Below are 26,833 nucleotides of genomic sequence, written 5' to 3' on the forward strand. Positions count from 1 at the left end.
GGCCCAGGAGCGTCTTGATATTCAGTGCATAGAAGAGCACAAGTAGTGGAATTATATGTTTTGTTCTGTTGGAGGCTTTATTTCAGTGAAGAAGTGGAATTGCTCTCCACCAAATTTTTCCGTATATAATAGTACTAAGTGTTCTGTGTTCCACGGAAAAATGGTTTCAAAATCTATTAGCTGGAATTCCCCTTTGTCTCGTGTTTGTACAGTTGGATGTGGCAGTAGATAGAGAGGCCACAGGAACCACTCAATAATTCTGTGCCTTCATGAAGAAAGGATTCTTGTTTGCGGTGTTTACGTTTTCTCGTTTTCTACCTGTCATGTGCCATTTTGTAATTTTCCCTGTCATTTTTCTCTTAATGTTGTAGTCACAGGAAAGTCAGAAGAGCTGCTGGAGAGTTCAGAATCTTACCATCCTGCTGAGCCCGCTGGCCAAAAAATCCTGCTGGATCCTCAGCCTGGTTCTGGCAATCCCAGCAAAGCTGCCGTTCCCCCACCCTCGCAGTGGGACTGCAAAAAGAAAGCTGAGCCTTGCGGAGATGCAGCTGAATTTCCTCCCGGTCTCCCAGCGGACCTGGAGGAGCAGCGGCAGTTCCTGACGGAGCAGTGCATCGCCGCCTTCTGCCTCTGCCTCAGCCGCTTCCCCCAGCACTACAAGAGCCTCTACCGCCTGGCCTATCTGTACACGTACAGCAAGACGCACAAGGTGAGCAGACCTCTGACACAGCAGCTGATGAGCTGTGTTTACTGCCCGAGTAAACAAACCCTAGTGTCATTTTTTTTATCCTAATTCAGCAGTCTCTGTGTTAAAATATAGCAGGTAAGTTTGTTTAATGCAGGCTGGATTGGAACTGTGCTTTGCGAAGTCTTCAGCTCCTAGGTTGTCTCATTCATGTGTGTGAATAATTACTGAACTAGGCAATTTTTTGTCATTTGGCAGAGAATTGCCTTTTCGATTTGTCCCATAAATTCAGATGTTCTCATTACAGCAATTATTTACTTTACTGAATGAGTGGACAGAAAAGTGACAGGGAAGCAGAAATTCATCAGTATTGGTGTAAACATGTCATGTGACACAGACTTTCTGGGTATCTTGGGTCTTTGTAGAATGAAAGTTTTCCTACTGTGAGAGCGTAGAGGTCATCTTGAGTAAGACAAAATTATTTGCTGCTTAGAAATAACTGAGTGAAAGTCAGTCAGAGATCCTGCTGCTCACGAGCTGGTGATTTTGGATTAAGCAAGAATAATGATGTCTTGGTGACTGTATCAATTCCTACTTGAGTCGAGGGCAAAATAACTTAAATAAAATAAAATTCATCCAGCATGAGCCTTGCATATTCTTCATAATTGATTTCAAAAGCCTTCTGTGAATTATCATTGTTTTGGTTTTCACATTACGTCATTTTTTTACTCGTGTATGCTTCTGTATTTATAGTCCTTTGTCTTTCTGAAGTATCAGTTAGTCAAATGTGCATGAGCAGTTGGTTGAAATTATCAGAGTTCACTAATTGTCACAATCAAGGTTTGAACTCACGGATTCTGTATCTGGAAGTCCTGTGTTAGGTCAAATGCTGCACTGTGTGGCTTCCTGAGTTCTTTTTCCCAGCAGCGCTGAAGCTGTTGTGAATAATAGAAAAGGGAAGGGAATGTAAGCAAATCACAGCAGAAAACATATTACCAGTAGTGCTGCGAATTGAGCAGTGGCATGGCGTAGCAGCTTACTGAAAGGTGATGAATATTCCATTTGACTGTACGGTGATTATCCAGAAAAATGTTACGCTTTTTTAAAGATAGCTTGTTGCAAAAACATTCTTATGCGGTTTGTATGTGACAGTTGTTAATTTTTCCATGGAGCTAATCATTAGTAGGAGCCATAGATTCCTGCAATCTGTCATTACTGCTGCTGACAAATGATTTTGTATCAACATTCAACAAAAAAAGGCTGCCTGTTTTCGATTTATTGGTTCAAATAGCATGTCCTAGCCTGAGGAACTACTTGCAAAATATTTTCTTTTATTTTTTTCCTGATGAAGCCTTCTCTTTTGCTTTTTGTATCTGTTTCCCTATATAAATATCAGCTTAGCGATTTGTAATTTTTCTGTATGAAATACACATTGCTTTCTAAATTCATCTGCTCTTGGAACTCAGAAGAATTGATTCCTGCCTGTTTGAGCTGAGTGGGTACCAGGTTGGCTTCAACCAGCATTGTTGGCTCTCACTGTCCTTTTTTTATTACTTCTTTGCATAAAAAACAACTACTTAACACTGAAAAAAAAAATCTTCATTCTGATATACGTATACTACATACTTTCATGAGGCTGTAATTTTCTTTTTTTGATGATTCATTGAGGTTCTTTTGTAGAGCAATGTCAAATGTCTGGGTTTTAATGGCACACTGATATGTCTTTAGTGGGAGTTACACTTAAAACACAAATCTATGCATTTTCAGCAATAACTGGAGTAAGAAGTATGTTTAGATATACTGATGATAGGCCTGATTGAAAAAAACAAAAGAGAAATTGCATCAGGTTGAGTTGCTGTGCAGGCAGAGTAGATTACTGGTAAATTTTAGAAAGCTGAAATTAATTTTAAAATGCATATAACCATCTTGGAAAATTCAGCGTTTATGTACCAGTGCCAGGAATTTGTATGAAGAATTTAGACTGATGGCCAAAACTCATGGTTGGCTGGGAAAGGAGAGGATTGGCAGATCTCCATTGTGCACAGAAAAACAAGTTTTCCATATGCAATCTGTTTTCTCCTATTTTACAGTATTACCGGTTTTGCTGTTAAGAGATCAGTAAAAATAGTTGTTGAATGCTTTTTTTAACATCCTTTTCAAAAACCTTTCAACATTGTGTTTGGCTTCATGTTCTGGTTCCCCCCATACCCCCTGCAAAATCCTGCTTACTGTTTGGAGGCTGTTTCTCTTCGTTTTATTCTGTTATCAGAGAAAATTTGTATGTAGCTGTTGTTTGTTGGAATAAATGTGCAGGAAAGTTGGATGAATTTTCGGAAGCTTTGTTGCCAGTAGGAACAACCCCAGGTTCCAGTATAAGTTGGGGAATGACCTATTCGAGAGCAGCGTAGGGGAAAGGGACCTGGGGGTCCTGGTGGACAGCAGGATGACCATGAGCCAGCACTGGGCCCTTGTGGCCAGGAAGGCCAATGGCATCCTGGGGTGGATTAGAAGGGGGCCCTGGAGAGACCACATCTGGAATATTGTGTCCAGTTGTGGCCCCTCAGTTCCAGAAGGACACGGAACTGCTGGAGAGAGTCCAGCGCAGGCAACAAAGATGCTGAAGGGAGTGGAGCATCTCCCGTGTGAGGAAAGGCTGAGGGAGCTGGAGCTTGGAGAAGAGGAGACTGAGGGGTGACCTTGTTAATGTTTACAGATATATAAAGGGTGAGTGTCATGAGGATGGAGCCAGGCTCTTCTCGGTCACAACCAATGGTAGGACAAAGGGTAATGGGTTCAAACTGGAACATGGAAGGTTCCACTTGAATTTGAGAAGAAACTTCTTCTCAGTAAGGGCGACAGACACTGGCCCAGGCTGCCCAGGGAGGTGGTGGAGTCTCCTACTCTGGAGACATTCAAAACCTGCCTGGACACCTTCCTGTGTAACCTCATCTGGGTGTTCCTGCTCCATGGGGGGATTGGACTGGATGAGCTTTCGAGGTCCCTTCCAGTCCCTAACATTCTGTGATTCTGTGATTCAGTTTGGGCAGCAGTTTTAGTTTCCCATTCACCTTGTCTCTGTCTTGATGTAAATCTTCATCCTTTGTGATTTATTTTTTTAAAACCTCTAAAATGGGTGTTGACACAGTTTGGAAGGAGAAGATAGAACTGGGCAAGACGCTGTTCATCAGTATAACTAAAAAGTTTTGTGGAAAAGTATTTGCCTTATGGTCCTTACGAATCATTATGTAGAACTGGACTGATACTCTGCAACCAGTAGATTGTCAGGAAATAAAAAGATTTACTTACGTGCCTTGTTATTTTAAAATAAAAAATACTCTGTAAGCCCTGGAGGATTCTGCTCACAGATATTGTTTGTATGTCTTAGGATTTTTAAGTTTGTATCTGCCACTATGTGCATTATTAACAGAGCCCTTAATGCAGAAATTATTGTCAGGTATAATGTAATGTCAGTGTCATGACAGTTTGGCCAAACTAGGCATAATACATGTAAAAATTACAATATTATATATATGTAAATTTAGTATATACTTAGAGGCAGGCATAATGTAAAACCATAATAGATATAAGCATTTCAAGTAGCAACAGTTTGGTAATAATAGTTCATGCAAAAGGCTGCCCTTCACGGGCAATAGTCTTTTTCAGTTTGCTTTTATTTGATGTAGTAGCAGTAGGGTTTTTTTCCAGACAAAGGATTCTAACAGACTGTAAAAGAAAACAGAGGGAAGGATTGAGGTGTAGTAGGATGTTTTGTACATGTCTCAGCAACACTTCATGGAGCTTCCAAGTTAGGGAAGGGTGGCTCCTGACACCACTGAGTTAAGGTGTATCCATCTCGGGTGACTCAGATTTCCACTTGGTTAACCATAAGAGATTTTCCCTTTCTACTTTAACGATGCTGGTAAAAATTTCTGCAAGTTATTGTACCCTGTCAGTCATCTTGTCTTTGAATCTTGGGGTGATGAAGATGTGGGAGGCAACAGCTGAACTGGAAGGAGTATTTCATAATTGCCCTGAGTCAGACAGCTAAATCCAGCATTTCAGACTGGCGAGCAGTGTGCCAACAAGAGTAAATCCCTTTTGCTGTGTCCTGGATCCCTTCACCCATTCCTAATAACTTCATCAGCTAAAACCTAAGCAGAGCAGACTCTGTGAAATCTAATGAGTTGAGACCTGCTCAGGCATATTTACTGGGAATAATTGATCATGCTGAGTTAAGGAGAAGGGTAGTGAAAAATCTGTAACTACATCTTTTATTCCTATTAGTTTTGATTGTGTGAAGTTACCGTGTAATTGCCCCATTTGTCTGAATGATCTTTTCCCCTCCTGCCCAGGTTACTGTCATTATCTTGTTCAATAAAAGCCTATGAATTATATGTATCAGATACCTGCCGGTGGATGGTCAGTAGAACGTGCATAGCAGATCACCGGAGCATGACACTACACTTATGATCTCTTAACAATTTCATTGTAAAACTTAGATGCAGGGAAACATCCATAGCTAAAATTTGTTTAGACTGGGGTTTTATATTTAAGCTTTGTGGTGGTAGCTTTCCTGAGGGTTTTGTTTTCCTTCAGCTTTTATGTGATGGTTTTAACTGTAAGATTCAGATTGCCACACATTAGGCAAATTTTTACTTCATTTTCACACTTGGAGTTTACTTATGTTTCTGATTACTATGACTGGCATAAAATAAAGCATTTACGTGCCTGGATCTTGGGATTTATGATAGGCTTATTTTTGCTGGATTCTGATTTTATTCAAAACAGGATGACTTTCGTGGGAGACCAGATTTTTGTAGGTTCTTTTCTATGTTGTGTTTTCTTCTGTATGTATTTCAAAGGATTTTGCAGGCTTAGGTTAATAAGGATTACAGAAATACATATTACAAAAGAAGTACTGTAGGAAAATGTTAGTATACAGTTGAGTTTACACACTTGGCTTGCTTTAATCGTAATTAAATTTGGCACTCAGTGATAATAATTAAATTTACTGCTTCCCCTGACTAGCCAGAAAGTACCTTGTGATATTTATGAGTGAACATGTATTCGTCCCAGACCAAAGAAAGTTATCCAAATCCCCTTGACTCTACACTATAATCATGAGGGTCTTGTGTAAGTACCTATATCAGCTCTCTGAATGAAGGATTTTTGCAATCCGTAAATATCTGTTTAATATTTCCAATGTTCAGCTCTCTTGAACGTGAATCTGTAATCAGCATTTTGCTAGGAGGGATGCTCCAACTCTGGTAAGACATTGGAGATTTCTGCATGATTACTGTCATTAGGACAAAAGCACTTAGGATTGAGCAGGGCTTTTACTGTTTCACCAGAGCCCTGTAAAGAAAATAATCTGGAAGACAGGCTAAAACTTTGCTAATAACAGCACCACCAGCCCCCACTACCCCCCAAAGTAAGAAAAAAAAGCTATTATAGCTGGAATATACTTCTTGGATGGCCATGATTTAATAAAATTTATGATTCACAGAAGCATATTTCCAGCCCACAGAACACAAATCAGAATTCAACATTCTCATTTGTCTCTGTGAACCAAACATCTTCCTTGTTCTTTTATCTGCTCTATAGTGAAGTTGTCTCTAAAAAAGCCAGTGTAATGTGACTTGAATGCAACTTTCTAATACTGAAATTAAAAAATGAAGAAAAGTAAAACTTCTGTCAGTGAAACCTTACAATTAATAATTGTCCCATCTGTTAGTAATGTTTTGCCTGAAGCCAACAGCTGTCCTCAGTTCTCATCCGCACAAGAGATGTTCATGCACTGAACTTGGAGGGGCGAGTGCTGTGATGAATTTTTAATTGTTGTCTATTATTTACTCTCCTACTGATACTTTCTTCTTAACTCACTAAGGGCTATTAACCAAATTTGAAGACAGGCATGGACTTTTACAGGGAAGTTAAGTAAAATTACATGAAGGGTCGTGGCTGGGTAGAGGTGAAAGGCGTGAATTCGCCACCCCACAAAAACAAGGCTGCAGTTTAAGCCTAGAGGTTGTGTTTTCTCTTAGGCCTGGGATGAGCTGAGGGGCAGCTTCCAGAGCACGGGAGGGGACTGGAAGCACTGGTGTGTGGAGGAAGGCTGCAGGATACCCAGGACAGCAAGGTCCACTGTTTGCTGAGATACTTTATTTTTATATAAATTATTTTATATTGAGCATTAAAATTCAGCTTTTAATAAAAAAATTAAAGTGTTTTAAATATACCTAAGGTTCAGACTTCTGTAGATAATAGGAGGTGGAGGGTGGATCTCAATGGAATGAAGACAGGTTATAAAAAACAAACAAACAAAAAAAGACAAGAAAGCAAAACTTGATGATGTGAGGCTGGATTCAGCAGCTGCAGGGGAGTGACGAACCCCTCTGCTGGGGCTGATCAGGCTCCGAGAGCAAGCTGGTGTGATCTCCTGAGGGATGTCTTCTCCAGATTACATCCCTCTACATACACTGTCAGAACAGCAGCTACCTGGAAAATGAGAAATGACATTGCAGGTTAATAAATAAAAGCACGCGAGCTTTGTACATCTACCTGTGGTGGCAATTTTGTCCCCTCCTCGCAACTCACCTGCCCCGTTTTGTCCACAGAACCTGCAGTGGGCCCGGGACGTGCTGCTGGGCAGCGGGGTCCCCTGGCAGCAGCTGAAGCACATGCCTGCGCAGGGCCTCTTCTGCGAGAGGAACAAGACCAATTTCTTCAACGTAAGTTTGTACAGCAAATAAACACACCTGTACTTTATCAGCCCTCATTTTAACACCTGTTTCTCATTTGAAAGGTTTGCAAAGGGAGGATAGTGTGAAATTCAGCAAAAGCACATTAAATAAGCCCCACGAGTGGCTAAAGGAAAGGCAGAATTGCATTCTAGAGAGATTTGCTGGAATTTTCCTCTCTTGAAGGGAACTACATTACAGGGCTTATTTTTGGCTTGAAAACATGGGGAGAGAAGCACTGACATTTCTCAGTTATGCATCATTTACTGTCTACTTGATGATTGAGCCATCTATAAAAATTCTAATTCTGTTCATCTTAATTGTCCTCTTGTTTACTGCTTCTCAACTATAGGCTTGCACTTCTCATGACAAAAAAGTTGGGCTAGTTGCTCTAAGAAATCTCCAGAGTTAGAAGGAGCTTTTTTGTATTCAGCTTTTGTAGTGTGGCTCAGCAGAAAGAGTATTTCCAAGGCCACGTGTAGTAGCAGCACTGTCATATAGACCGTCCGGGGTGTCTGTGCCTCTCAGTGACATGGGACACCCAATACTTCTGAGACTTACATGAGCATTTATCTATCAAATTCCCTGTTGGGACTGTGACTTAACACTTTGCTGTTGTCTTCAGTATCTCTCGCTTTTCTGGGGTGTGCTCTAGGTTTTTGTGCCTTCTCTTTTGTGATAGGATTCTGTAGCTATTGTAGCTTGCATTGTGTGGCATGAACCTGGAGATGTTCTGTTTGTCTTTCTTGGACTACGTATCTGTTATATAGCTGCCTATAACTGAAGTGACAGAATTCTGTGTCTCTGCTTTCCCATCGAGTGTTTCTGTTTTAATATTTTAATTGTGAATTTTTTGTCCATTTTATATCTGTTAACATCGATCTTTATTTTGCTGTACGTTGTGTTAAGTAGCAACCCTGTGCAAAATTTTGTTAAGCAGAAGGTAAGTGCTCTTTGATTAAAATCCCTTGGCTGGGTTGAACAACTGAGGAATACTGACAGTAGTTCAAAATTGTATCATGGATCAGTTTGCAAAAAGAGCTTCTATGTCATTTTGTCTTTCTGGGTAGAAGCTTTGATTAACAAATACTGTCAGTCTGATACAGACCAAACAGTTGTGACCTGATTTGACTACATGGCTTTGTTCTGGTTATTTCCCTGCAATATCTGCCTGCTTTCCCTACCAGAATCCTGCAGCGCGATTAACTGGTGAATACTTTGGCTCAGATCCAGATAACACAAGTATTCTCATAGAAGTTAATGAAATTACTCAACATGCTTCAAGTCAAGTATGAACTTTGTCTGATCAAGACTAACTTGTTCATCCTTGCAGGGTCAGGTGTCAAGAGTATCCTGTGGTTTTGTGTATGAGGAAGATGAGCAGTAGGAACTGAGCAGTGTGTATAAGGGAGTGTTTCTACTTGAAATGTGAATTACCGCATTTAGAAAGATCAGTGGTTGACATAAGTCATGTCTACTTTTTGAATGCTAATGCTAGAGAATTTAATTTAAAGATATATTCCATTGTATCCCTAGGTGGATGTTTCCAGCATTATTTAAAAAAATATAATTTCTTATTCTGAGTATTGATATTTTTATACTCTGGAGGACGAAGAGTGCTAGTATAGCTGCTAGACAGCTGTATAATAGTTATATTTTGTAAATCAACAAGAAATTCCCATAATTTAATATTATCAGTTTGCTTTAAGAAGAACTTAAATACACTTTGAAGGAAAAGATAACCTTCAGCAAAAGGTATATGCTAGCCCAGTGCAATGTATCAGCAATACTATTACAAAAGAGAGAAGATGTGTGAAAATTACATTCTTAGCTTGAACTTAGGTCTGTCTGCCAACAAACAAAGACAATGTTAGTCTGGAGTCTTCCATGTAGACTGCTGTCTCCAGGCTTGAGAAATTTCAATTTGGGGACTCAAGTCCAGTGTGTCTCAGCTCTGGTGACAGTCTGACTGGCACATGGGGTGTCCCAGACAGCAAAACACCTTGTTGAGGCCTCTGTGAATCAATGCTCGCATTGGCTTGTTCCTGCTGTAGGTTAGTCCCCTGTCAACAGGTACAGTGTACATTATGATGATTATGTAGCTTGATAAAATATTTCGGTGGTCTCATTTTCTACTTGGCTATATTTTCAAAATCCTCTTCAAGTAACACTCTGTGTGGAACATGTGGCAGTGATCCAGTACAGATGACACAGCTACAGCACAGTGAGGAAATCCAGATCCGAGAGAGAAAGGGCTACAAGTGCCCATGAAAACAAGCTGTTAGTGTCATCTGACATTCCAGACTTGGACAAACCTGAATCTCTGGACAACTTGGAAAAAGTCTCTCAGCATTACGCTGGCCTTGTCTGCGATAAACCTCAACTGGTTTGTTCTCCTGCGAAGCTCCTGGGCAGGCAGTGGGTGAGTGAATGTTGTGCACCATCTGGGGCAGCGCTCAGCACAGATTTGTGTGTCACCCCTTGCATGCAGATGGTGTTACAGCCGCTGCCCCAGCTACAGTCTTCATACACAGAGCCGGGTGATAAAACAGAAATTACACAGCTCTGCAAAAGTAAGTAGCTGCATCTAATCTTAGAAATTAAATGGCCAGCCTTAAGGTTTTCTAAGCTTATTAATGTTCTCTGGGGTTATTTTCAACAGTAGTACTTTACTTGAAGTGTTTATTTGCTTCCATGTAATGTATTTGGTTCTGAGAAATCTTTGGCCTTCATGATACAGAAGAGTTAAATGAATGTCTAAGTGGCCTTCTGTGGATACTTTGCTATTGAAATACCTTTTTCTTCTGGAGCAAGTAGCACTAGTGCTTTTCATATCTGGTACAGAAGATTCAGGGTTGTTGAAATTACAGCTGACTCAGTTTTTACAAGTACAAACAACCGTGTGCAAGAGAGAAAGCCAGCAGGTCAAAGACAAGTAGGGACTCTGCCAGCCTGCTCCTCCCAGACACTTCATAAATCATGCATACTCCTAGTAGAATTATTTATTAAATGTTTATGACAACCCCATATGAAAAGAAAGGTGGGTAAAGCTACCTCCTGTTAAATTTTACTGCAGAACTGCTGGTCTGGATCCGTGTGTCACGATCTGTTGTCTCATTTGTTAGCTGTCACTCAGCTGCGACTGAAACGGCTTTGAATGTATTTTTTTAATGTCATCAGAATGAGCAGAAAAGGCGTGTTCACTTAGCTCTGATTTCTTCGTATTTGACATATTAGAAAAACATCAGGATGCACAGAACTTCCCTTTTTCAGTTCTAAGGAAAAAAAATGCTTACTGCATTATTGTATTTATTTACCAAACAGAAAAGAATGGCCTTAATTTTCTAGACCAGAGGTTTTTGCATGTTCACAGCCCTTGAGTGATGACAATCATTGTATGAATGATTATTGCAGTTAAACTTACAGGAGTTTTAGCTGTGTTTCTATAAATGAATACCATGTCTTTTTTGTTTGGCCAGTTACACGTTTCTGTATAACCTGCTTGTGCAGGTACACTTTAGCTTCTCTTCTTTATGTGTAAATATATAGACTTCTATTCCTCCCCCCAAAGAGGGCTTCATGGTGGTTTTCTATAGCTACTAAATTAGAAATTAATTTACCAGGAGGAAAAACAAAACACAAACCAAAACCCCCAAACTCCACCTAAAACATTGCTTTATATAGTAGGGCACTTTTTTAATATGTTAAGATTTCATACCACTATGAATAAAACAAAGTTAAACTTTGTGCACAGATTATGGGGATTCATCAGTCTGTGGGTGGGTGGTGATTGTGGAAGAAGCATTTTGATGGTTCAGCTCAGGGTACCAGTAGCTTCTCCATATGGTTTAATATACAGTATTTGCATTTTCCTGGCACATCATCTGTGGTAATAATAATCTGTTGTAATAAAGATCTTCATGTCCATCTTTGGTAACTGTTCCCCACGTACAAAAGCTGTGCATGCACACAATACCCTGTAATGCAGACATTCATGTGCATGAAGTCTTGCTGCAAACTGTTAAGGATAATTGTTCTATTTTTAGTTCCAAAACACAGTATGTTTATTCTCTGCTGTATCCCTGAAGCTCTTCATTCTGTGGTCTGAGCAAGCTGGGTCAAATTGAGGTAGCAGCATCCACTGGGAGCCAGGAGCTGAGAGATCGTAGTGATTTCAGTTTGATTTGTCACTGTTCATAGCAGGTGTGACTGGGCGCTGGCTGGAGGGCTCTGCTGGGCAGAACGGCAGCTGAAGAGTAACATCCAGGTTTGGTGCTGCAAGTTTCTAGAGGTAGTTCTCACTACAGAATGGTGATAACCAGTGGGTGCTTTCTCTGTTATTCTCCCTGTGTAGCACGTTCTTTCCCTAGTTGCGTTTCAGCTTGAGAGTTAAGTCTCTTTGTCCTATCAGGGGAAAGTTGATTCCGAAAAGGAGAGTGAGGTGCAAGGGCTGACTCTGGTTTGGGATTCTCTACAACCAGAGCCACACAGGCTCCCCTGTCGGGGAGAAAAAAAGGCAACATGCCTCAGCCTTCCTGGAAGCTGGGCAGTTATATCAAGGAAGTTTCATTAAATGCCAGAATTGGTTTTATGTCTTCCCTCATACATACAGTACTGGTCACTGTTGGAAACATGGCACTGAGTGTATGGGATTTTCTTTTATCTGATACAGCCGCCTTCTGTTTCCCTCCCAGCTCCTGAAGTGTAACCTCAGCATTAGTGATTCCCATGACTTGAATTAAAATGAAACATTCATTACAGAAGTTAATGTCTGTGTTAGAGATAACTGGTTATATATCGTCTAAGGGGAGAGGGAAGTCCATTAGGGTGGTCTGAACCTATCCTAGACATTTGTTCTGCCCGGTCTGAGCTTTCTACTAATTTTGACCGGAAGAAGCACCAAATACCACAGAGGGTCCAGGGCAGCTCCTCAGGGCTGATTGTGGCAACTTGACTGAAGCCTCAGATTCACTGTTTCCTACCATGTACTAGAAAAGCCTGAAACTGGAAGCAACAACAGACTAAAATCACTTTCCTAGAACTTTTACTGCTCTGCTTTCTTTCCTGTCCCTGGCTGCTGATAGATCTGGGTTACTCTCCTCCTGCTCATAGTTGGTGTCTTTTCAGTTGGCAAATGTGCTTCCAGCTCTAAGACATCTGCTGTGTGGAACATGAGTCTTCTGAGAAAATTAGTGCCATTTGAATCAGATTGGAGAAAAGGGAAAGAACTTGGAGAAAGTGACTGTGCATCCATGTGAGTTGAGTCTGTGTCTCAGCATGGTGAGAGTTGGAGTTCAATCAGGTATGGGGCCTCTAAGAGAATTAAGGGTTATGTTTTTAGCTTGATCATGATTGAATGCAACTTTTTGAAATAAATGTTGGTCTCATTAGGGCTTCTAACACTTTGTGACAATGAGGATGAGAGGATGCCAACTCAAGTTAAAAAACAAGCAAACAAACAAAAAAATAAAAGAAATCACAAGTTCCATCCCAGAAATCACAAAGAGTTTATTCAATTTTGCCCGTCTTGCTTCTGAGTGTTTTGGATGCCGTTTTTATGCAACCACAAGGGAACAGAAACCGTAGAAGAATAATTTAAAAAAAAAAACCCTTTTTGATTCCAGCAACTAGATAATGCTTGTAACAAGTTATTAGGCTTGGTACCATTTAATAAGTGGTATACAGAAAAGCATCTAGAAGGGTGACCTCCACCATTAACACCGACCTTCTGTGCTGTTGCATAAAACAAAATAATGATACCAGTAATGACATGTTAATAACCTAGTATCTTTATGCTGCTTTTTTTCTTTTTTTATGCTTATGGTAGGCAGATCGGTTAGAGGTTGGTTAAATCCCTACCTACTTTAAAGGATAGAGTAGTCTTTAATCGTTTCAGGAGATGGCCATGAAATACCTGTGATTTCACCATGCAGGAAATAGGCCCTGAAAGCACAAACTTTCTGCTCTGTAAAGTGCCGCTCAGTAAACGCAGATTCTTACTGCCAGCTTTCCATGGACTGTGAAGTATTCAGATGTTAAGTAAAAGACATCTCCCTGCTGTGTGTTTTCTTCGCGTGCTAGGAAGAGCAAGCGACTTCATGGGATGGTTTGACAGTTCAGAGCAGTCAGGAGGCACCGTGCTGCGGGGAATCCTTGCTGCAGCGGTGCTGGTGTGAGCCGAGGCCGGGCAGGTCATCCCAGACCTCTCCTTTAGAAGAAATAACGGAGACCTTGCTGTTCTGCACTGGGGAGAAGTCTGAGCTGATGTGCTGCCTGCCTGGCTTGCTTCCTTAGTAATTTTAACAAGCGTTTCATCACTTTTCCTGCGTTCCTGAATAATGTCATTATAAAGCTATTGTTCTTCATCTGCGTGAGGAAACCATTTCTGGTGTGGTGAAGAGACACTTGTGTTGGAAAGCTGCTGTGGAATAAATAAAAATCCCTATGGGAGTCCCTTCTGAGCCAAATGATTGTATAATCCTGTCCCTTAGTTTGTAAATATAGTCAGATGTACAAATGGCAGCTATTTTATGGTCACAGTATAAGTTAAAGTTGGGAAGATCAAAGAGGGAAACCAAATTGGTGTCTTCCCATCCTGTGCTCCTTGTTTTTCTTCCCTTTTGGTCCTTGGTAATTTTCTGAATTACCACCGCCCACCACTGAATGGCCATGGAGCCACAGGGTACAGGAACTCAGATGAAAAATCATCGTCTCACCTGCCTGCAGATTCAGGAAGGCGTGTTTGTGTTGGTTAAAATGAATTTATATTTGTGAGGTTGTTTTCGCATTAAGTCTAGGAACTTAGTTTTTTAATGAACACTTAGATTTTGGATAATTTGGTTCATTAAAATACATAAGGAAGTGATGGCCTGGCCCTTCTTTCAAACCGTGGCTGAAAGTCAAATTTATTAAAGCGGAGGTATAGAAGAGAATTGCTGTTTCCCCTGACTCCATTAAATTTGCTCATATCAATGGCTGTATTTGAAGCAGGCAGACATTTTCTATGTGGAAAAAGATAGCTTTTCGAGAAGCCATATCTTTTAGGCAAGTAAGCATATTAATTTCCATTGTATTTCTTGTCTAGCGTGGCAAACGGCTTCCACTGAGAGAAGGGGAAGTGGGAAACTGTGATATTAGTTGCCCCTATATAATGAGAGTTAAGATTTCATTATTTCTTTTCTGCTTTACCCTTGACAGTTGTTCTTTGCTGGTAGCAGGCTGTTTGCCTTTTTTGCCCCATTTTTTCCCTTGTTAATGCAATTCTGCTCATACATCTCTTACCCATATTTTCTATCATTTTAATTGGCAGAATGCTTCTGGAGGGTACACCAGAGTTTGTTCTCTCATTCTCTTACTCCTGTGTGCTCACTCTCTGTATAATCTTAATACCACCTCTGAAAACAAAGGTAAGCAAGGGGTTAACTCTGCAAGTGAAACTTTCATAGTGATTGGATTAAGAGCAGAAACACACTAAGCAATGGAGTCTTAAAGTTGCCTATAAAAAGCTAGATAACTTGTTCAACCTCTGCCCAACATGTTATTTACAGTTCTTCACTCCATCCTCTTGGAAAAACAGAACTCATCAGTGAAAAATGTCTGTCGTTCACAGAGTTTTCTGTCTCAATATATACACGCTGTTCTTTCTGGCTAACTTTGCAGGCTTCCGAGACCCAGCTAGTAAAGATGCCAATAAATCTAAATCCCTGGAGATACAAGCATGGAGTTTTGAACTGTCGTTTGTGCCAGTGGATAATGAACAGCTATTTTTTTCCATTCCATTTCCCTAGGAAAAGTTTCTTCTGTTGAGTAGATGAATTTCTAGACAAAGGTAAGCTAGGGAACAAATAACGCTGAAATAAGTGCAGATATGGCTTTGTAGAACAGAGGCTGTCACGGAGGCTGTAGTGCATTACAGGACATAAAGCAGTTTTAAAACTGGATCTTAAAAGTTGAACAGCAACTGTTTCACCCACTCTAAACAGTATTTGAAAGGTGCAGGCTGGCTGGAATACTGTGTGGTGAGTGTCCTTTTACAAATGTGCAATGAATAAATCCATAATTTGATTTTTCCATCTGCCAGCTGCATATCAGATATGGGTGGGAGAGCTACCTTTAGAGACGTCATGGGCTTACTTTTAAACTTAGTGTTTTTCCTTTTAAAAAAAAAACTAGATGGCTTTTTTTTTTTTAAAGCTAAACAGATTTCTAAATAGAGTAGGAGAGCAGAGTTTTAAAGGTGATGATCCATAAAATGTCTTTAAAATACATGTTTTCTTATTATAGGTCTGCTATCCAGTTATCAGACTCGTTTTTGCAGCTTATTACTTTGCGTTATTTATCCCAGTTTTATTCTAGGAATAAATGGCAAGAACAGTTCCGTCAGTGTGGACTGCTGCATAACCAAACCAAATAAAACCAGAAAAGAGTAAATTTGGAACCTCAGGAGCAAATCTAAGGCATAAAATTGAATGTTTTTAATTAGCTGGTATTCGCATTTCCCTTTCCCCTAAAAATTCCTACAGCCCCTGTCTGAAAGCTTTGACGTAACTCCTTTTACTATCAATGTGTGGAGCTCAACGTAAGAGTGGTGAACAGGCAGGTAGTGCGTGTGTGTCTGAAGTTGTACCTCAGTATCCTTAAATACCCTCTCTTTTTGTTCTAAAATTGATAGCATTACTCTGAAGAACATCCATTGAATGAATGTATAGCCAGAATCAAGACCTACTCAGAACAGTTTTCTTCAATGCCGCTTTCTTAGGTGAAGCTGTGTGTGATATAATCAAGATGAAGTGTGTTTTTTCTTGATTAACTGTTTCTACCAGTTGTATATTAAGAGGATTCTGTGACATAAATCGAGGAAGTTTCCTCTTCTATATATTTTAATTTTGTCAGTATTTCCAGGGCTGCTTTTGGGGTAGGTATCAGCCTGTATCTCATCTTGCTCAGTACAGCACTTGTTTGTTCCATATTCCAGGTAATGACAGAATTTTTCATTCCTGTATCTTGTCTGTGTAATAACACCAATCTCACTTGGAAGGTTAAATGAGCTGAATGGCAGCAAGTGAATACAAACCCAGCAACCAGCAGACAAAGCCATCGTACTGCCATTCTGAAACCCTGGGACAATTGCATTCTGCACCTGTGGTGGTTTTAACTTACCTGGCATTATAGTGATTAACTATAATTTTCATCCTTATAGAAAGAAGAAAATGAAGAGTAAAATTAATAGTGAAATATACTTTATCTTATTAAAACAGCATATGTAATGAGAAATATTCCTGGAATTAGAGTTCGCAGCAGAAGGATCTGAGTATTTTTTGTGGATATACATTGCCTTAAGTATAAAAATGAAAACAAGAGAATGTGGGATGACAGCAGCGTGATACAAGTCTGCATGTACATCTGTGTAAGTGGATAGTATTTATAGATAAATATTAATTTAATGGCTATAGTGGGATATAACTGGTCCAACTGAAAACGTTAAGATGAAGAAGGTGGCAGCTGCTGATAGATAAGAACATATTTTGTTAGGTGGTAGCTGGCGTATGAAGCGTGGTTTGTTAGTGGACTGCAGCATCACTGTGCGGAGCTTGCAATAAGGTATTGAAGCAGAAGTTCTGTGAGTAATAGTACTCCATCTTTGGCAAAATTCCTAAAGTTAGAGGAGTAAAAATGTTGAATATTGTATGGTGTATAGTTCCAGACTGTTTGGCTCCTGTGGAGGAGGTAGGATTTCCTGGCATAATATGAACACTTTGGGAGTTTACGTGATAGCTACTATGTGAAACAGCAAGGGTTGACCACTTACACAAGGTGACTTTCTTGGTCTCCTGAAAGGAATTAAAATATGATTGAGTGGGTAAGCGAAAGTAACGAACTCCCTAGTGGTCGGTATTTTAGCTTGTTCCTCTGAACACTCAAATGGATTGCTGTGATCCAACAAGGGAAGATCCTAGAAAAGCTTGAGTGAAAAATGGCTTATTTCCAGGAGGTTTATGACCTTTGTTCTTTTCAGTTCTTTACATTTAATCTCCATGTGTTTGCTTACTCGCCTCCTGTCAACAAACAGTTTCACAAATTTGGCTTTTATCAAGTTGTTTAGTTTTTCTATAGGTTAGAGGAAGCAAAATCAGAAGAAACACAGACCTTTGCCTTGAAGCACTTCCTAACAGTTAGTGAGACTGAATTAAGAATTTTGCTGGCTATTTGGTTTGCTGACACAGAACAAAAATCAGAATTGAATACTCTTACCAGGTCATTTTCTATTTAAATCTTTATCTCTTCAGAGCTGCTCCCTGTGTGCATACTCAAAGTGTATCAGCACTTAAACTATCATCTCCTGCTTAGTAGGCTGGAACTAGTGTGAGTCATTCATATAAAATAATGGTGTTTTCTTAAGTATTCAGATGTTTGCGATAATTTAATGAGCTTGGTCTAACAGCTAAAATTATTTCTGTTCACACATCCCTGGTTTGTTCCTCCTGACAGCACTAAGGGGTTAAGAGTATGTGTTGGGGTTTGTTGCTTGTTTCTTAGCTAATGGTATAACTATCAATTACAGAATGAGGGTCACTGAGCTCCACTTTTTCCAGTGATACTGACTCTGAGGTGGCTCAAGTATTTCCAGTGGGGAAAAATGTGGACAAACCTGGAGACAGACCAGGCTTTTACATCTACGTTGCTCATCCATGGAGAAGTGTGTAACCAGCCCAAACTCTGTGATGCTTTAACTCTGTCTTCTATCACTTCTGGTTTTATGTTTATAATCCATGTGTGTATCACAACTAGTGGCAGATTCAGTGTTAAAAACTTTAATAGAATCATAAGTCAGATTTTAAAAGGAAGTGGGGATTACAGGCCAGAATAGTAGTATAATGAAGGTGAGACTTTTGATGTGAATAAAGTGCAATGACTTCAAAAGCGTTTTGTTCATACCATAAGAGAAAATACTTATAAGAGGAATGTAAGCATTGAAATAAAATGCACATTCCAATTACTTTATAAGCTGAACTACTGACAATGGGATAAGCTTAATCTTTAAAAAATTATATTGGGTGACTCATAAAGGTGATGTTTTCATGCTGTAATGAAGTAGTTTTTCCAGCAGGCTCAAAAGAAAAACATCTGGCTTTGTTTGCCCTTAGTCTGACAGCTCTATGCTAAAGGTCTTACTGAAAATTACTTTCTAGCAGGTTTTAGGTCAGGATATTCTCATTGTCATTTTCTTTCCAATAAGCACGAAAGCAGAAGTATTTTTCTGAATTAGTTATACTGATGTGAATGTTGTTTTTAGGACCAAAAGAATTAATAGTTTACTTTTCCTAGCATTTCAAGTAAAACATGCAACTGCGTATACAGACTAATTTTTTGAAAGGTAATTCAAAACGAAGACTGAGATTTTGGAAGCTTAAACATATACCAAATATTTAAAAAACAAAAATAAACAATAACTTTAAAAATAATATTTAAATAGCAATGGTGAATAAGCAATATTCCATATAGTTTGTAAATAAAACACTATGGTATAAAAGTATTAGAAACTGATGAAAATTCAAATTAACAACAGCTAGTCTTGTTTTTCCTACCAGAGTTGATGGGAATGCAAACCCAAACAAATAGCATTTGATTGGCACATTTACTCATTATTAGTTCTTCCTTTCTACAAATCTTGAAGTAAACATACTGCATCTCCTCTGTGTCTTTCATAATGAGATGTTCTTGCTGCTTTGCAAGAGCAGCAAAGTGAGGAAAAATATTTGTGAAAAATTTTTTTCACTTTAAGTAAATGAGAATCCACCAGTTAGCGCCGTATACAGGAGGAGTTACCCTGCAGACTTTGTCCCTGTGACCATTATTGTATGCAGGTGGTAGGGTTTTATTTTTTGTTTTTCATCTTAATCTTGTAACAGTAACCCCCTAAATCAATAATATAAAAGGAAACAAGAATTTTTCACCATTTCATAGCTGGTCTGCAGTCCTTGAAGTGCAATGGATCCATGTATGTATCCCAGAAAGGAAATGTAGTTTTCTCTGTTGAGGAAGGGAACACATTGGAAGATGCATCCGGAATGCTTTGTTGTCAGGAAAACGGGTTCTGCAGGCAGCACGTTCTGGTCTTGCAGGGATTAAACACGAGCAACAGTAAAAGGAGTTTTTGAGTTTTGGTCTGTGTGCATGCCTGTGTGTTTATGTGTATTTTAGGAGAAAGAACAGTTATAACGTTGAAGAACAAAGACTTTTTAAGGCAGGGGGAAAAATGAAAGAACTATTATTTTAAAATATATTAGGCAGTAAAATTAATCTTAATAGGAAAGAAATGTTATCTTTAACAGTAGCTAACTGGCTACAGGACTTAGTCCTCCTCTTGTGACTGACTGAATTCCAAAACTCAGATTTTGTTGAGAAGAAACTAACAGAAGATCCTAATGCACTTCCTTCAAATGTGTTGTTATTCAAATGTCTTACAGAAGTATGAAAGCTAAAAACATGAATTAATACTTCTGAGTCCAGTGGCAGCGATTTCCAGTCACAAGGGAAGAGTGGAGATGAGCTTCAAGATGCGTTCGCTGCACTTCAGTGGTGAGGGACGGCGCGGTGAGGGTGTTTGAGCTGAAGTGCAGTGGCTCTCGATGAGGGAACGTGCTTGGGTTCTCAGCATTGCTGGGCTGCCCTACAGAATTTCCAGGGAAGAAATTTTTAAAAAAACACCAGTCTTGGCTTCTTTGAAGATCATCAGTATCTGAGAAATTTTGGGAAGTCCCCGTGCTGAAATTCAGAAATATCAACTACCATGTCATGGAAGTTATGACTTCAGCTGGTGCCACCTGGCACCCAGGCGTTTAGGAAGCAAAAAGATTTGAGTTAGGGAAGAAAGGAAGAGACAGACAGACAGACGGGACTTAACTGCCTTGCACATCATGCCCAGAGAGTTCTCAGCCAAGGGTTTGCACAATCAGTCAGTGTGACCCTGCTGATGAAGTGTGGGAGAAAAGGGGACAATAATTTGAAGCAGAAGCGGAGGGGGTGGTTCTTTGTATATCAGGAATCCATAAGTATTGCTCTCTTCGTGATATCTTAGCTAGAAATCATAGACAGTGTATTCTGGGCACAGCGTTACTGTGACAATGTAGGCAGGTAAACCATTCACATGTAGGCCTATTTTCTGGGTTATTTTGTCACTGTCTTTTCAATATGTCACTTCTATCCCTTCAAAATCTGACAGGTCTCTGCTTGCTTTTTGTGAGTAAAAATTTCCTGCCTCTGTATGTTCTCAAATCGATAAGGTAAAGCAAAGCAAAGTGTCTTTCTTCCTGAAAACTTGTGTCTGAGAGCTGTCTCCAGCGGCAGACTGCAGCTGACAAAATGAAAGGCCCACCAGGAGATGAGTCTGAATCTGAAGTCTTTTAAGTACGTGGGCAGCAAGGTGAAGACAGCAAGACGATATACCACAGATTTCTGTTCCAGCTCTCCTTTCAGTTTATCTTATTCCTGTTGCTACCTTTTGACATATTCCTCTCCGATTTTTCCATTTGCATTTATTCTTTCTTCTTCCATTTGCCATTTTAAGAGCAGCAGTTTAAATTTAGAGCGTGCACAAATAATTAGGTATTATTTTACATTTGTTTGTCTCTAGACAAAACAGCATCTGGTCCATAAGAAATTCCCAAAAATAATAGCTTTGTCCATAGAAAGTCCTGGTTTTGAGGGGAGTAAGTTTGTCAGGTATAAAATGATATTGAATTGGTTAAAATATTCTTTTACAATCAAAGTTGTGGTTTTGAGGCAAAACAGTAATTGTCAGAAAGAACTGAATTACTCTTACTTGTTCAGTATTGAAAAGAGACAGGTTTGGGAAAAGATCCAAGTCCTCCGAAGGTCCAGATTTGACACTTGCTGGTTTATGTTTGAAATTTGAAGGGACTAAGATTACCTCTGAATAAACAAGACATAGAAACCTGTATATGAACAGGATATCATCTTTGGGTAACAAAATTGGTGAATATATGAAATATATTTTTCTGGTCCCCCCATTTATTCTCCTCAAGCTCTGTCTCTCTCTTACCTACTGACCGCTGTGTGGGTTTCACTTCAGTGCAGATCTGTTGTTGGTTTGGTGGGAACAGCCAGTTCTGCTCAGCATTCATGATCTCTACAGTAGTTCCAGCACTGACGGAAAAGAGGAATTCACCTGGGAAATACTTATATAAAACCAAAAATTTGCTAGTCTGGATTAGACTGGCTTTTCTAGGCAGATATTCTGACCTGGTAACTGTTGTTATCTGACTCGTTGCAGGAAGATTAAAAATAATCTGAGTTAAAGGAAGCAAATACTGCTGCTGAGGGAAGAATAATTTCTTGTTTCTGTAGGACTTCTATTGCACTGGAAACCTGAGATTACTTTTATCTCTAACAGCAACAACACAAAGAAAGGCAATCTCTAAGTGAAAACAATATCCTACTTCCTTAAAAACAGAGGATGAAATGGACTCTTCCTTAGTGGAAATAGAACTCTGGTAGGATTTACAATGCATATCCTCTGAAGAAAATTATTTGAAAATGGAACAGAATTTCAGATATGTGGAGCTTAAACTCATGTGCTGTGTTTGCAAGGAGAGCTTAGCACCCTTATCTCAGTAGTGCAGAGGGCTCTGGGATCTTCCTCAACACTCAGTATTCACCACAGAACGTTTCATCAAGAAATCCCAGTGTGCAGAAGTTAAAAATGCTTAAAAGTGTAAAATCACTTCCATCTGGCCCCTGGTATTGCAGCACTGGAGAGCATGTGCTGGAGCTCAGTCCTGTAGGTGATTCTGAGTGAGACGTTCCTCAGACATTCTCTGGTTGTTATCGATTTAAAGATATGGAAGACTTAAGGAAAAACAAACCAAAACCAACCTGACCAACCAACCCTCCCTGGTGTGGGGGAAATCATCAACACAAGACAAGACAAAAAGCAAAGCACCTGATGAAATGAGACTCTTACAGAATGAAACATGGAGTGAAATATAAACTTGGCCACTTTTTAAAGGTCTGGAATAGTGCTTTGCCCTCCTCCTTTCCCATCAGAAATCACTAAAAGACAGGTATAGGATGTGGTCTTTGAGAATTAACCATTGCACCTAGGATAACTGTTGTTCTGTCTCAGAGATGATTTGCTGAACTGAAAGTGTTGATTATCAGTATTTACTTTTGAAAGGACAAATGTTAAGTCATCTTGTTGACTCTGGGCATGTTTCAAGTTCCCTGTAATAACCATGTCAGTCTTTTTTTCCCCATCCGTCCCTCCTTGCCAAAATGCATAAAGTTGCATTGTTTTGTTCCTGTATCACCCAAATTAAGCTTAAAAAGCAGATGTGAGCTTTATACCGCCCTCATTTGCACAGTGTCTACAAGTAATTAAACAACGAAGAAAATACTGTATCATCATTTAACCCTGATCAGGCAGAAGGCTTGAATAGAGTCCCATTGTGTAAAAAGGATTAATGAAAAGGCCTTGGTATGATACGGTGTCATGTCTGAACCAAGAACCCGGGCGCTGGGGAGCTCAGATCTGCACCTGAATGCCTCCAGGTTATTTCTGACATCAGCCCCGAACATTTTTGTGAACACCAAGTAAATAGTTGTATCCACTTTTTGTCACAACAGTACTGGATTCAGGGTGTCTCTGTAAGGGGTCTCCTGGATCCAGATGTGGGAGTCCCGTGATGTGGTGCCGGTTCCTGCAGGAATGCCACGTACACTTCACTGAGCCTCTGGATTTTTTACCTGTAGGTAATTAATTGGAATTTTCTTGTTCAGTGGCACCATAAGCTACGAACACCTACCTGTGCAAATATCACTGCTTGTGATGGTTGAGACAACTGAATAACGTGTTGTGTAGGAGGCTGCAGTGCAAACCTGGGAAATGTGATGGTGGTTAATGAATTGCAGACTGAGGGGAACATAAGAAACTTTTGGAATTGGACAGAATCTCATATAAGCTGTGGGAAAGCCATATCCTTTTAAACTCTAAAGAGACAAATTTGTTTCCTTAGTTTAAGTTGGTAATGGGCCTTTACCAAATATTTCTATACTAAAGTAATAATGAATCAGATAAATATTCCAGTTAGCGATATTTAAAAAATTTGCTTGTTTGTAAAGCAGTTTGAAAGCTAGGAACTGAGTAGTATTATAATTCTGGTTTACCCTTTATTATCATTTAAAGATGTCTGTTCTTGCTGCTTTTTCTGGTACCATGACTGTTCATTGCAACAAATAAGAGGTATTATTTAGAAAACAAAATCCTTACATTGCCATGTTTATGGCTTAAAGGTATTTAGTTGTGCAGAACTTTTAGATGACATAATTTCCAGTCTAGTGAATATCCAGTCCTTCAGCTATTAACTTTAATCATTTTATGATGTATTTAATTCTAGGTACAACAACTATTTAGTTTGCATAAATAAATGACAATACATAGGAAAAAACTCCAGTGGAACAGAGGAGATAGGAGCTCTGCTGTTAACAGGGACTAAATGAGCAGCTGAGAAAGAGCAGGTCAAAAAGAAGCCTATTTGCATTAACACATAGAAAGTAAGTATTCATTTCAGTTCTGTATTTAAAACATAAATCCATGTTATGCAGTCAAAAAGAGTAAAGGTTAATGGATTTTTGAAGTGGTGGTGCCCAAACCGCATTGTTAATGGGTTATTGCCTTTGGTAGCAGGATGTGAGAGGCAATGAAGACACAGGTTATTTTAGAAAGTGGTGATGCCCATAGCGAAATCTTAGCTTTAAAACAAAAAAAGACGACTCTTACAGTTTTAAGTGGAGAGATAGACATGGGTGGTTTTGATTAATGTAATTTTATAAAAGATAAATGGGATAGCTAAATAATAATTTAGATTTTTTTTTTTAAAGATGCTGTTAAGCATAAATTTATATACATAAAGTAGAGAAATAAGGAGGAAGTGGCAATGTATGTGGGGCTTTCAGTGTGAGAAGCCTAAAATTGATGTGGTAAGAGGAACATGAAGAAATGAAAAAATGGGTAGAAAGTGGCTAAAATGATGGGAAAGATAATTTTAGCAGCCGACTTCTGCATAGCGTGTGGGGATTATTGCAGTTGTGGAGCAGGCTATTAAGCCTGAGGTGTTAGTAAACAGGATAGATTTTGAGCACTTCAGAATAATCCCAGCCATCAAAAGGGAAACAACCAGCCCCTGCAATGCTTAGGAGGGTGAGGAGGAAGTCAAAGCAATTACTCTGCCTGCAAAAGTGAGAGAAAGGAACAACTACAGATAAAATGTTTAAACTTTTGTGATGAAGGTAAGTGGGAGTAGAGCCTGAATGAGTGGCTGGGCAAAGAAGGTAAGTTTAGCTGTGCTCAGATTGAGAACAGTATTTCAGCCAGTTCTGAGGCAGGATTGGATGCTCTGAGGTTGGCAGTGGGCTGGCACATGGTTTGGGTCTTGGGACTGATTGAATAGAGGGAAGTACGGGGTAAAGGACGAGGGGTAGACCTTTGTTTTCCCCTTCCAATAGTCTGAGAAAGGGAGAAGGATGTAATGAAGCAGGAGGCAAGGGACTGGTGAAAGTAATGTGCCACCAGCCCCTTCTGGTATTGCAGAAGCTGGGGCTCAGTTCAAAAGCCCTGGGGAAGGAACGATCTGACAGCACAAATACAAGGAACCAGTGGTGGAGGATTGTCCTGCTGGTTCAGTGGCACGAAGGGAACTGTAGCGCAGCGCCTGGCGGGGCCGGATACCCGCCTGTGCCGGCTGCGTGCGGCGGCGGCCGCGCAGGCTCTGCGCAGCCCCTGCGCAGCCCCCCCGGGCTCCGCGCAGCCCCCGCGCAGCGCCGCAGCCCCCGCGCAGCCATGGCTGCAGCTGCCGCCGCCTCCCTCCTCCGCTCCGAGCAGCCAGACGGGCTCCGCCGGCCCAGCCCCGCGGGGAGAAGAGGGAACCGGCCACGCTTGGGAAAAATAGGTCACGAATGGGCCTCCGGTGAAGGGCACTGAAGCGGCAGCAGCGGGGTTAAACTGGGTCACGGTGTATTTTGGGCAGGTTCGCGGACAGGTGGGAGCAGATAACTGTTTTTTATTAATGCTCGCAAACCGACAGGAGCAGCTGTTTACTCACTTGCCCTAAGTGGGATGGCTCTGAGCCAGGCTCGGCGATAACTGGGACCAACATCCTATGTCAAACAAGAGCCGAGCAAACAGCTCCAGCCCTGCACGCCGCCCCCCGCCCCCAGTTGCAAAGAAAGAGGGGAGAGAGAGAGAGGAAAAAAAAAAGCGGCGGCGGCAGGAAATCTAAGGTATGCGGTTCCCAGAGGTCGGGCGAACTCCGGTGCGAGAGGAAGTGTGAGGCGGGCGGGGGCGCAGGCGGGCTCGGTGCGCGGTCAGGTGGGGGCGCGGGGCGGGGGCCCGGGCGGAGGCGGGCGCGCTCCGGCTCTGCGGGGAACTCGGGCCGAGCCAGCCCGGCGCTCGGGAATGGTGAGTGCGGGGGGCGGCCCCGCGGCCCGGGGAAGCGGCCGCCCCGCGCCGGGTGGGCGGGGGAGGCTCGAGGGGAACTTCCCCCCCCACCAGCGCGCCGTGGGGAGGCCCGGGCCGGTGGGCCGGAGCGAAACGCGCCTCTTGCTCGGCTGAGCAAACGTGCCGGGGCTGCGGGGGGATGCCCCGGGGGGAGCCGGTGCTGCTGGGTGATGCGCCGGGGAGAAGCGGCTGCTGGCGGGGCGGTGGCGCAGGGCCCTCCCTGGAGCTCCGGCGGGGCCAGACGCGCTGTTGTAGTAAGTTTGCTTTCTCTTTGCCACAAATAGCTGCCGGCTTCCCCAAATTGCAGGGCGTTTCTCGGCGCGGCGTGCCTTTCCCTTTCCCAGCTTGCCCGCGGGTGTTCAAACCCTTCCCCGCGCAGCTGGTCGGTACCGCGGGGAATCCCGTCCCTTCCGCCGGCGGGGCTGGGCGGCTCCGGGCGCCCCGGGGCTCACCCGCAGCGCCGAGCAGGCAGCGCAGGCAGGAGATGGGCTCTGATGACATTCGCTGTCGCGGTTGGGAAATACTTATTTAATTAGTTCGGTTCGCCTTTGGTTAGAGGCTGTGACAGATCTGCTTTGCTGCACAGAGGAAAATCCTGAGAGCAATGGGAGACGGAGGAGCCGAGAGAAGTTTGGAAGGGGGCACGAAAGGGTGAGGGATTTTTGTTTTCTTCTGTCTGCATTGTTTGGGATTTCTTGGTCTCCTTCCTCCACCTCATCACTGGGATGAATTATTTAGCACCCTCGTTTTCGATTCAGCCCTAAAGCTTGCAAGGGGAGGCTTTCATGTCTAGAAGAAAAAAAGAGACGGTAGGTCTGTAAAAATCATGTCTGGCACAGAGCAGCCCAGCTGTGATCTCTGGTGTGCACTCTGCTGTTCTGCCTACGACAGCCA

At 41.3% G+C, this 26,833-nt stretch overlaps 1 protein-coding gene across 3 annotated transcripts in view; it reads left to right on the forward strand.

The window, feature by feature from the left end:
• Positions 1-26,833, forward strand: part of CABIN1 (calcineurin binding protein 1) — a 102,114-nt gene that overhangs the window by 37,366 nt on the left and 37,915 nt on the right. For all 3 annotated transcript variants that reach the window (XM_082066113.1, XM_082066115.1, XM_082066114.1), the window contains exons 28-29: positions 372-709; positions 7,303-7,416. In XM_082066113.1, the coding sequence (XP_081922239.1) occupies positions 372-709; positions 7,303-7,416 (452 nt within the window). The remainder of the gene's footprint in view (positions 1-371; positions 710-7,302; positions 7,417-26,833) is intronic.

This window comes from Streptopelia decaocto (genome assembly GCF_964273445.1).
Source record: "Streptopelia decaocto genome assembly, chromosome: 15".
NCBI classification, from domain to species: domain Eukaryota; kingdom Metazoa; phylum Chordata; class Aves; order Columbiformes; family Columbidae; genus Streptopelia; species Streptopelia decaocto.